The sequence below is a fragment of the Alosa alosa genome, chromosome 22, assembly GCF_017589495.1.
Source record: "Alosa alosa isolate M-15738 ecotype Scorff River chromosome 22, AALO_Geno_1.1, whole genome shotgun sequence".
NCBI lineage: Eukaryota > Metazoa > Chordata > Actinopteri > Clupeiformes > Clupeidae > Alosa > Alosa alosa.
This window is the reverse complement of record NC_063210.1, coordinates 1,779,461-1,791,716: the sequence shown is the minus strand read 5'-3', so window position 1 is coordinate 1,791,716 and position 12,256 is coordinate 1,779,461. Positions and strand designations below refer to the sequence as shown.

The 12,256-nt window shown below is 39.3% G+C and overlaps 1 protein-coding gene across 3 annotated transcripts in view; it reads left to right on the top strand.

Moving 5' to 3' along the window:
* Nucleotides 1-11,833, top strand: part of llgl2 (LLGL scribble cell polarity complex component 2) — a 28,967-nt gene extending 17,134 nt beyond the window's left edge. Inside the window, exons 15-26 of one of the 3 annotated variants that reach the window (XM_048233020.1) lie at nucleotides 1,528-1,820; nucleotides 2,084-2,231; nucleotides 2,581-2,731; nucleotides 2,951-3,067; nucleotides 3,512-3,678; nucleotides 3,910-4,174; nucleotides 5,002-5,158; nucleotides 5,309-5,331; nucleotides 6,387-6,434; nucleotides 7,640-7,682; nucleotides 7,791-7,846; nucleotides 10,744-11,833. In XM_048233020.1, coding sequence (XP_048088977.1) covers nucleotides 1,528-1,820; nucleotides 2,084-2,231; nucleotides 2,581-2,731; nucleotides 2,951-3,067; nucleotides 3,512-3,678; nucleotides 3,910-4,174; nucleotides 5,002-5,158; nucleotides 5,309-5,331; nucleotides 6,387-6,434; nucleotides 7,640-7,682; nucleotides 7,791-7,846; nucleotides 10,744-10,748 — 1,473 coding nt within the window. In that variant the 3' untranslated portion in view covers nucleotides 10,749-11,833. Of the gene's footprint in view, nucleotides 1-1,527; nucleotides 1,821-2,083; nucleotides 2,232-2,580; nucleotides 2,732-2,950; nucleotides 3,068-3,511; nucleotides 3,679-3,909; nucleotides 4,175-5,001; nucleotides 5,159-5,308; nucleotides 5,332-6,386; nucleotides 6,435-7,639; nucleotides 7,742-7,790; nucleotides 7,847-10,743 lie in introns of all 3 variants that reach the window. The other 2 variants (XR_007192348.1, XM_048233021.1) reach the window with 2 other exon arrangements.
* The last annotated feature ends 423 nt before the right edge of the window (nucleotides 11,834-12,256 follow it).

Sequence of the window (12,256 nt, the reverse complement as noted above, 5' to 3'; positions counted from 1 at the left end):
AAACAGATGAGTCTTTGAACACTTTGAAAATCCCAAAACTATCACTAGAATGAAAAGCATCGTGTTAATCATTTCACCAACCAGGGGTGCGTTTCCCAAAAGCATAGTTGCTAACTAAGTTAGCAACTTGGTTGGTTGCAGTGCAATTTCCCATTGCCAACCAACTAAGTTGCTAACAGGTTAGCAGCTATGCTTTTTGGAAATGCACCCCAGGAATCCCAGGCCAAAAGAGTCTGGACTGTGACGTGGTAGTGAAAGTCAGACACAGCAAACGCTCATTAGAGGACCACAGTGGGCGAGAGGGGGTATAACATCTGGGCTTTCAACATGAATGGAAACTGCAGGTCATGTTAATGTTTTATTGATTACGACTATCCTTCCCTTTTAAGGCTAAAAATGGGTTGTAGTTTCAGTAGTTCACAACACAAAAGTGGTTATGCAGATTTCAATGTAGTTGAACTATTTCTCATATCCTCTGAATACATTTCAGGTAGAGAAACTTGACTTGCTTACTCTTGACGCTGGACTTAATTAATCTATTGAAATAAGCAACACACCTAGACATGCTTTGCTGAAACTTCCAGGTTTTCACAAATTGTACAGTTATTTTGGGGAAGGGGTAGTTCTTTGTTCAGAAGTGTGTTTGTTTAATCGGCCAACCCTCAAATAGTAACAGAGAGAACCACATATCACTTCTCAAAATATGCACAGAGTAAATCACTGGATGAATGCATAATCATACTGATTGAATGTACCAAAAGATCTAACTCTCATGTTGACAGATTTTACATTTGAGTGTGGATGGACCTATCCATATATTCCACAGGGCACATTAAATTAGTGCTAAGCAGTCATTCATTGGCCTTTGTAAGTGATGAAAGAGTTTACTGTTCTCCTTTTATGCTTTAAAGTGTAACTGTGTACCACTCTCAGGGGAAGTTAGGAACACCTGGCAGACAGTCTATCTTTGTTCACACCCTGGTGCCTACCCTCAGACAATGAAGGGTTATATTAATCTGTTTTCTCTTCAAACATCAACAAAATATGGAACACATAACTATGTACACATAAACTTGAAATACTTCTTTATGGTCTGCTATTTTAAAATTACATTTGTTGACATTTTGTTAGTACTGTTATTGTTTTGTGTAATTTTGAAATATTACATTTATTTCCTGTTTTCTTAACTTTTTGTTAAAGCATGTTGAACCCTAATTGTTATCATAATGAATTTGTCTTGCACTGGATTGTTCCTGGCTACTGACTTTTTGTGCATCTTTACAATATTGTGGATCTCATTTTTCAGATCGTATGTATTAATACTACACACAAACAGAAAAATCAACGAATGAAGATGTTTTGGATACTAATGTCTTGATTTTAGGTTTTGTGAATTGCTTGGCCATTAGTTTTACCCCAATAAAACCCTCAATTGACCAGTTAAAAAGTCCATAAAGAGAACTATTCTCATATATTATGTTTGAACACATCAGAAGACATTTTCTTATCTTTTCTGATCTCCACCAGATCCTGGTGCTCGAGCTGAATGATGAGAATGCAGAGCAGGTGGTTCCAGCCACAGTTGTGGACTTGCTTCAGGGCCAGGATGGCTTCCGCTGGAAAGGCCATGCCCGTTTGGATGTGAGAGAAGAGCCTGTTTCTTTCCCTCCTGGATTCCAGCCCTTTGCCTTGGTGCAGTGTCAGCCTCCAGCTGTAGTCACAGCCATTGCCCTTCACTCTGAGTGGAAACTGGTGGCCTTTGGGACCAGCCATGGTTTTGGTGTATATGACTATCAGCAGAGGAGCAGTGTTCTAGCCAGGTGAATTAGAGGTCTCTTTGTCATTGGAGAGTTTTGTTTTCAGTTGGTAATGACATCAATAAATAGTCATTCAGAAGAAATATTGATGATTGAAAACGGAATGTTGAACTGTTAAAACGTATTGTCGATTTGGGAACACAAACAATTGTACATTCACAGTATTTGTGATTTTATTACCATTATATGAATGTCTCTTCAGTTCTAATTTCCCAATTAGTTGCTCAAGTTATTTGTAATTGATGTGTGTGCTTATCTTATGACAGGTGCACCCTTAACCCCAGTGATCAGCTGGCTATGGAGGGTCCATTGTCTCGTGTGAAATCCATCAAGAAATCTTTGCGTCAATCATTCCGTCGGATCCGCCGCAGCCGCGTGTCAATGCGCAAACATCAGACAAACAATGCAGCTAAGGTGAGATGGCACTTTAGAAAAGACACTTCCTATTACATTAAGGTTCATTGACACATTAAGGTTCAATGCGTAAGGAATGCCTACACAGTTCTTACATACAATCTGATAAGTTGGCCTTAAGATGGTGCTTATCTAGCGTGGCAACTTTGTTTTTTTTTGTATGTAAGATGCATAGATTTAAATGTGCTCTAATCACATTGGTAATATGTGATGAGATTGTAATTTGATTTTAACAGCCAAAAGTGAAATGGCAAGCTTTCTATTAAATTTTGAATTAATGCTAAATTATTACTGTCAAATATTGATATGCAAAGTGTATTTGTCTGCACATGTTTATTTCCCTGAGTAGCTGCAGGAGATAAACGCAAAGCTGGAGGCAGAAGCTCTGCAGGAAATGGAGTTGGCACCAGTTCAGAGAAGGATTGAAGCTCGCTCCTCTGATGACTCCTTTACTGGTCTTGTTAGAACGCTCTATTTCGCAGACTCCTTCATTACTGACAGTGAGTGGTTGCAAGAACTGCACACATTTTTATTACCCAACCCCAGAGCCCCACCCCCCCAATAATGTTATTTGACAGTTGAATTTGACTGTTGACTCTATATTTGACTTTGCTATATTTGAATATTGAAGAAACCTTGTGTAACTTAGTTTTATTTGTAGTAAGATAGAATGTATAGTCATGTGTCTGTGTAGTCATGAAGATTGTAATTCCTATCAGGTACCCATAACACACCATCTCTGTGGGCTGGAACAAATGGTGGTGCTGTATTTGCCTACATGCTACGCCTACCGCCTGTGGAGCATAGGATGGAGGAATCAGTAACTGCCCAGCAAGGTTAGACTCAAGTCCCATCTGACTTATCAGAATATCATGCAGGTTTCTCCAGTTAAAAACACCTGAACTGTATAAACTTTGTCATATGTCAATATTCGAGGTAATAGGTATATTACAGGTAGTATTCATAAAGTAACATTATCAATGGAAAGTAGTGCTACTTAATGCCCAAGACTAATTTCCCTCCTGGGTGCAATAAAGTTACTGTTACAGTGTTACAGTGTATCAGGAAGTATGTTAAAGTGTATCAGGACATTTCAAACTTCCTTTTAAACAAAGACCTCATGGGTACTGATGGAGTGGGAGTTAGGAGTGTATTAAGAGTGAGTTTGTTTTGTTGACAGTCAGGTAGATTATGCCATAGAACTTTGAATACACAATGAAGATAGACCTTAGTGATTTGTCAAGACTTGGCGATGTCCTCTAATTTCTCTCACCCTCTAGCTAAAGAGATCCAGCTGATGCATCGTGCTCCTGTCGTGGGGCTGGTGGTCCTTGATGGAAGGGGTGTACCCCTCCCTGAACCCCTGGAAGTAGCCCATGATCTGGCCCGCAGTCCAGACATGCTGGCCTCTCACCACCTCTTGGTCATATCTGAGGAGCAATTCAAGGTCAGCAATCAAACTATTAGGCTTTGATTGAGGTACTTCATTTCACCACAAGTTTGAAGAAGAGTTATTTAACCTTGTTTTAAAGTTGTATAGACTATTTGCAGTAAAGGAAAACACACACATTTCATTTTAACGTACAGTAATTGTCCTCAGACTCAGTATAGAAATGTGTAACTGAATGTCTTTCTCTTTTTGTCTAATTTTCTTGTGTGGTGTTGTGTTTAATTCTAGCTATTCACGTTGCCTAAAGTGAGCACAAAGACCAAGCTGAAGTTGACCGCTATTGATGGCTCACGAGTGCGTCGTGTGGGCGTGGCCTTGTTTGGCAGCAGTAGGGTAGAGGACTATGGTGAAAACAGCCTTGTGGTGTTGAGCAATCAAGGTGAACTGCATGTGATCTCACTTCCTGCCATCAAAATGCAAGTACACCACCCTTGCATACGTCGTGAGGATGTCAGTGGCATTGCTTCCTGCGTTTTCACCAAACACGGCCAGGGTAAGCAGTTACACTCTCACTTACCATTAAGCATTTAGCATTATTCACCCCCATGGACTTCCATGAACAAAAAATCAGTTGATTTATGCAGCCTTGGGGAAATGTTCAAGTTCTCGGTTTTGCTCATGTTTGCTTGTTTAGCTCATCTTAAATGCTGTGTATGTAACTACTAGCAGATAGTTCAGCTTTTAGCTGGGCACATACAATTCTACATTATAAATCGTGTTTCAATTTATTATACTTATAAAAAACCTTATTTATGGATAGCTATTTAGTTTAGCTAGGAGGTTTACATACATCTTAGCTAAATGCGTTCAAACACATTTTTTGTATGTTTCCTAATAATCCATTCCAATACTCTATTAGTTATGACAGTCCAACTACTTTATTTTGATGTTAAATTCCAGAATAATAGTAGACACAAAATGAATAAATGTAAAATAATGTTATGTTCTCAGAGGGTCAAAACTCTACATAGATCAGCTGGCTCAACCTAATATTTAGTGGCACTGCTTTTAAATTGTGTAACTTGGATCAAACACTGGGGGCAGCCTTCCACAAGCTTCAGATTAGCACTGTGACGGAGACCTTAATCTGGAGGAATGTTTTCTGGTTAGATGAAACAAACCTAGAACTGTTTGACCATTATGAAAAACTTTATGTATGCAGGAGGAAGGGTACGGTGTGTGACCCAAAAATCATCTCAATCATAAAGCATAGGGGTGGCAAGAGAGACAGTTCTCCATCCTAACATACTCTGCTTTGTTCTGCCAGCCTGTCATTAAAAAAAAATATATATATATTTTGTCCTGTTTCTCCTTCCATAGGATTTTATTTGATTTCTCCTTCGGAGTTTGAACGTTTTTCTCTGTCTGCCCGTTGGGTGGTGGAACCGCGGTCTTTAGTGGAGTTGCCAGATATTCCCACCTCCACTGTTGATCCCAGCAAGACCAGTCTTGGGGATGGGCAGGGTTATGATGGCAGGTCTGTACACCTAGACCAGGTGTATTTAACTTTTGCAGTGCTACAATTATATTGGATATACTGTGTGTGTGTGTCTCAAAAATACTTTATTACTTCAGTGTTTTGCAGGCCTTTATAAAGGCTTCATATTGTGTTTAATTGCCTTTGCAGGGGAGTCAGAAAAGGCAGTGATGGTGAGATGGATATTCCTTGTTTTGATCTTCACTCTCATGGCATTCAATCATTAGAACTTGCATGGCTAAATGCTTCACATGCTTTGCTTATGGAAAAAGCATCAACTGATATTCATTATTAGGGCTGATACTAATACCTTTTCCTGCATATTTTGGGTCTATTTTTAATTTGGTTACAGACAAAATTAACTGATGTTACTGAATGAGTCAGACTGTCAGCCATTTTATATTTCAATTTCAAATAGTCATCTGGTTTTGCTATAGACAAAAAACCAACACAATGTCCAAAACGGGAACGTGGTGTTGTTATCCAGTGTCTTTGTTTCTGATCGTAGGTGTCCTTGCCACCAAAGCTCTGATGCCATTTAGTATCAATAATACCAAATTTCAATACCTAACCAATAAGGAATGAATGTCTTTACCGTCAGTGAACCAATAAGCACACACAATTGTACCAAGATATAATGATGATGCTGCTGATTGGTTGTCTAAGATATTTCATGAACACATCGTAGATGTGTGTGATGCATTTTTAGAGGCCTGACAACAATGTGCATTGCATAGTACAGGTAGGTGTTAAATGTCTGAGAGCAGAGACAGAGGGATTATTGACTTATTTTGGATTGTATAACTGTTATTTAGTAAAGCATCAGTGTGTCAACCATGAAAAACATTTTCGTGTGAGTTCTGCATCACAATGGTAGAGAAAACATCAGATCTTTTCAGCACATTTTTTTGACAAAATGTAAAGTGGTGGAAGATTTGGCACATTCCAAATTAATACACATTGCCATTTCTTTGAAGGACCAGCCCCTTCCAAAACCCTCTGTCAAATGATGAATCAATCTACAATTGTTAACTAAACTTAAAGTAAACGTTGACTGGTATTTAGCAGGCGCTTTTATCCAAAGTGACACAAACTTCGCAACAGCACCGCCCTTAATTGTGTAGTAGGCCTAATCAGTTGATATTGTTTTCTGCATGCTTTCTTAAATGCTTATGCTCATCCAATTGATATATATGTATGTTTGTGTATGTGTACATATGTGTTTCAGAGAATTCTGCTAGACATGTAATGGAGCATGCTTTGCTGAATGATGAGAGTGAGTACACTAGTAACCAGTAACCAGTTAAAGCAGGCTCTGGGAGATGGCGCCAATTCTCCTTTTCTGTGTTGCTTGCCATGTATGCTTATTCTTGTCTGTGAATCTGCATTTTGTTTAGTCTGCATCTAGTCTGCATGGATGATCATTTTAACTTTAATATCTATTTCATATCATTTGTACTGTAAATTTGCTTTGGAATACCTTGACAGTTTCGACTGCTGACTCTGCAGTGATACGCTGACTCTGAGGATGACTACAGTCAGCAGTCGAAACTGTCAAGACTGTTTATAAGAACAATTCACGTATAAGTAATGCTGCAAAATGTGAAGTGTGTCAGTGTGACCAGTGAACATTTGTTGTCAAACTGGACAGAATATTGATTGCATGCGAGACCACTCTGGAGCCCTGTTGATGGGATAACCTGGTCATTCAGCACATTCAGGTAGTAATGATATCACTGATAGCCACACAACATTGCTGAGTCTAGACCTGGCCAACTGAGGCAACCCCAGAGTTGTGTACAGTGGTCACTATGCATGATGCGTGCATCTCTTTACGAGTTTCCTGCCCTGACATGTTAATCACGGTGGAGTAGGCTAAATCTGGAGTCATCAGATCTCATGACCTTTTTCCATTGTTCCAGAGTCCAATCTTTATGTTCCCTTGAAAATTAAATCCTTTCCAATTAGCCTCACTAACAACTGGTTTTCTTATGACCAGCTGAACAAGATCCAGTCCTATGAGTTCGTATTTCATTATGTGTGCTGAAATGCACCCATTTTGCATAGTGTCCACTTCACAAACCTCAGGAGGGCAGTGTTATGATCTGGGGATTGCTTCAGTCTTTTCTTCCTTGATGGCATAGACATGTTCAAGGATGGCAATGCCAGGATTCGTCTCAAACGGAAAGAGAGGTTCTAGGAGGATGGGGAAACATTGTGATGAATTGGCCACCATAGTGTCCTACTTGAAACCATAGAAGTTCTATGACAGAACTCTATAATTATGCAACTCTAGACAAGCAAATGTGTGGTTGAATAAATCTGTTGAAACAATGTCATGGGGAATGCATGAATGTGCATCATAACCAGAGCAAGAGGCAGTCCTTTAAAATGTCAGGGTTGGCGACTTTTTTTTGCCCGTGCAGTGTCAATGCTGCAGTGAGCAATTTGTAGTAATATCATTTTCTTCATGTTTCACAGAAGTTCTGCAAGAGATCCAAAAGTCTCTAGAAGGAGATCAGATGTGAGTCTTCACACTGGATATATTTCATTACAGTGCTACTGTATGTGCAAAACCTTAAGGTATAATATGTGCTTTTTTTTTTTTTTTTTTTTTTTTTTTTTTCTCAAGGGAACAGACAGAGAACAATATGAAGCCTTCCGGCACCAAGGTGCTGGGTAATTTCGGTAAGGGATTTCCAGCTGTGGTTTTAACAAATTAGGCTATTTGAAGGATTGCAAGTGATTCTTAGAGATATCACTATTTTTAATCCTTTTTAAAGATGCTCTAAGCCATGTTGAGTAAGGTCACTTTTTGAGCATCTCGTCAGTGATTTGCTGGAACAGTTTATGTTTTTATGGTCCAGGTTGGGCCAAGGCAGGCAGCGGATGGTGAGGTGATGTTTGCAGTATGTGACAAAAAATGTTTTAGCTTAGAAACCACGTAACATCACTTAAAGCAGGGTCATTCCACGTCAATTCAACCAGGGCCCACGCACTTAGGTCTCAAAGAATTCTGAAAAAATTACCAGGTGTACCTATGTTACCCAGGAGACACACTGTAAAATTACTCTTATGTAAGATCAATACTTTCCAAGATACAGCCAGTTTTACAGGGGGAGGGGGGTGTCGATTTTGTTCGGGCTCTTTTTTTTGTCAAAGTTCACAAGCCCACAGCACAAGAACTAAACCATGTAGGAGGCTCAAATTTTGCATGCTGGTACATAAATAGGAATAGTATGTAACAAAATCGTCACGTTTGGTCTGGATAATCCTGCATGGTCATAGCTGTCCCTCAAAGTTGATACAAATTTTATTGGAGTTTTTGGCTGGGCTCTGTTTAAGCCTTCAGAAGACATATTTGTACTCAACATAGGCTCTTGATTTAATTTCCTTACTGAGATAAGTAGAAACACTCTCACAAAAAACAATGAACAGAAAATAAATTCCTTCAGGGTCTGAACAGCAGACCTTAGAAGTCTAAAAAATAATTTTGGTTCTCATTTTCAGAGCACCTAAACACCTTGTGGGAATATACAAAGATTTTTTAATAAGGAAAAACCCTGAAGGGATTTATTTTGTGTGTCTCCAGGGTAACATAGGTACACCTGGTAATTTTTTCAGAATTATTTGAGACCTAAGTGTGTGGGCCCTGGTTGAACTGACGTGGAATGACCCAGCACCTTTTAATAATCAAATAATCATTATTTATTACACGGCTCTTCAGAGTGCAGCAGAGTGCTCCATTCACTTGAATGGGCCTTCCCAATGTTCGGCGGTTTGCTAATTCTCAATAACAGACCGTTGCTAAGTATAACAGACCGCTGTCAAGGAAAATGGGGTTTGTGCTTCTAATTTACGTCTTTCATATTACTGCGCATTGTGCGCAAGGACTGGAAGCTGTTTGAAGGCCAGAATCCAGAATCAGAGGTTTTTCTTGATGTTTGGAGCATCATTGGCATGGTTTAGCATCAGATTCAGGCAACAAAAGCAGAGACCTTTGTATGATTTCCAGACCTCACTTTGTTTAACCCATTCGCGCTGGATGCTGCATGACGCAACATTGACCCTCCCGTTGGATGCTGCGTAGCGCAGCATGCTTTTTATTTCATGTTTCTAGGTGCTACAGAGGCTTAGATATTAAATTTTGGTAGACGTTGACAATTTTTAGTATGTTTTCAGAAAACCCTCAGGAAATAAGGTTATTTAGTCTAGAATGCCATAGGATTCTATAGGCGTTTTTAGCAGGCATTTTAGGAGTAAATGGGTTAAAGCATATTTTAGGATACTCAGTTGCACAACTACACCACATCCCACACTAATTGGAAATGCACCATCTCACTATTTGTTTTCACCATGGCAATGGTATAAAGAGCACCAACTCTGGCTGTAGAAGAGGGCGCATCCTCCCATCCAAGCTTTTATGGACAACGTGAGAATGTTTGCAACAGCTGTGCCATGTGCCGTTGAATAAATGACAATCTGAAATAGACAAGTATGAAAGTGAAACCTAGCAAATGTATTGATGCAAAAGAGTTGGGTAACATGATTCTTTCTATTGTAGAGATACTGGTGAAGCGTTTAGGCATATGGCACAATTCCATGTTAAGTGACAGGACGGGTTGAAAGGGTCAGAGAATTCCTTGTAAAGTCTATCAGTACCATTGATAAGACTTCATTGCCTTGTAAACTGAAATTGTGGTGAATTTTGCCACATCTAACCTGGACTGGTAATGAAGTTGGTATGTCAAGGATGTGTGCTGCCACATTTAAGAACTTAAAAATGTAAATGAGTTTTGGATTTACTAGTGATCAGCTTGTTGGAAGACTTCTAATCAGGGTTCCCACGGGTCCTTGAAATCCTTGAAAGTTTCTGAATCTGAAAAAAAAAAATCCAAGGCCCTTGAAAGTCCTTGAATTTCTTTTTGAGGAAAAAGTCTGGAGAGTCCCAGTCTGGAGATTATGTCACAGTATAGGCATGTCATTCAACTGATACAGAGAGGAAGAGTGACAGATTAGATACCCTAATCCAGGTTCATACTCCTGTGGTGGTAACCCTTGACAAATGACGTTCGAAAGTATCTTAGAAGGCATGAAAAGAGAGTTTGATTGTTTTGAAACGCACTTGTCGCCTCGCTCCCCTGTTAGATATCTTTAAAGGCGGCCGTTTGTCCTGTTCGGAACAGTCATTGAGAGCTTGTTTTGTTTCTTCAAGGTATATTTGTTTTTGTCTTTAATATAGACATTATGTCCTAACACATTATGATTATGGAAAGATGTGAGTCTGGAACACCAGACGCCACTGTTGAGGGTTTTGGCGGTGTTGTAGACCAAATTCAGCAAAACATTGATGAAGGAAGGTGCCCACTTTACACAAGGATGTCTTTGGTGTTGGTGGTGGTGGTGTTACAGTTAGAGGTTTGTCTGCTGTAGGGAGTCCCCAAGCACAGGACATTTGACTGTGACTATAACCAAAAATTGCTGATAAATGTCCTTGTTCTGTCTGCTTTTACAACTCCTTGTTTTGTTTTGTTGGCTGACCACTTTTTCAAGCTATTTATCAATGTGATCTCTTTTGTCCACAGATTGACTGTTCAGAGTGCCTACAACTTGGAGTTCACCCATACTCCAGCCTTGCTAGTATGGCCTAAACACTACTGCTTCCACAACTACTGAACTCCTTTAGCCAAATCCCTCAGTCTGGAGTCTGATGCATGAAGCCACACCACTGCGAGGGGCCCAGAAGACAAGTGACCGCACCACCTGTGCCTGCCATGACCAACCACTGTTTCTTCACCGATTCCATTGCCTGCTTAACCCACCACTCATCCCCCAGTCTTTCCTTACCATACCTGGGGCGTTACCTTTGCACAATCTGAAAGCAGGCAAGCCTCAAAAGTAAAAGGAACACATGATGGATTGTCTTGTGAGGGGGTGCCCAAGGAGTGTTTTAATGTAATTGTTTGTTACTGTTTTTTACCTATGTGAATTTTTTTTTTTTTTTTTTTTTTTTTTTTTTACTTTTTATAAATATATATACAAAATTCCTTGCATCTGCATGGGCGCCTAACCACCGACACAAGGGAAAAACAAATTACGCTCACTGCTAACATCCATAGTACTGTGTATGATTACACAAAGAAGGCTTCCTGTATGCTGATATGAAGTTGCTGTGGAAGCACATGTGATGGTTTCAACTGCAGTACTCACAAGGCATTAGCGTTGCTACCTCTTTCCCTTTCCGTCCAGGTAGAGAATAGTACAGTGAATATTTTAATATCAGATAGGTACTTTCTTTTACTGTGTAGCACCTAATATGCTGTAATTATTAGGGTGAAAACTTTTTAAAGGGGGCTTGGGTCTTATTTTATTATTGTATTTTTATTGCAACATTGAATAATGTAATTTAGGAATGTGATTTTAAAAATGTCTGAATGTTTTAATATATGTGTATACGCAAATTTGTACCAATTTAATGTTATTGGGGCTGCTGTTATTTGTAATCTGACCAGGAGATATTTTGGTACTCTTTCCTAAAATGTTCAATGTGTTAGCTTTTTGTTGGGGGAGTAGAATATATTTTTGTAGTGACATAATCAAGTATGAGAACTCTATCATTTGTAATTTCACACTACATTATGCTCTTCTGAGTAAATTTTTTTCACAATCAGATAATCACATTGTCTGAATATTTCCATCTGTTTTGTTACCCTGTCTAGATCCGATCTAGCATTGAGGATCATCATTTTAATGGTGGTTTAAAAGATTCAATCCATGCCGTCCAGATCCCAGACGAATCTGCAAATTTGAATTTGTTCTGCAGGTCCTTCTGACAATTATTCCCAAATCACAAAAAACCCAGGCACCAATCATAACCGTAATAATAATGGAACCACTAGGCGTACCCACCTTTAGTTTTTTTTAAAGGTAAAAACTGCATCTCACCATGTCACAGAGTCAGTGGCAGCACTGACTCAGTGGCATGGTGAGATGCAGTTTTTACCTTAAAAAACTACGGTGGGTGCGCCTAGTGGTTCCATGGGTCCTTCCACCATTTTGGCAGACTTATCATTTTCACAGATTATATTAGATTTCAGT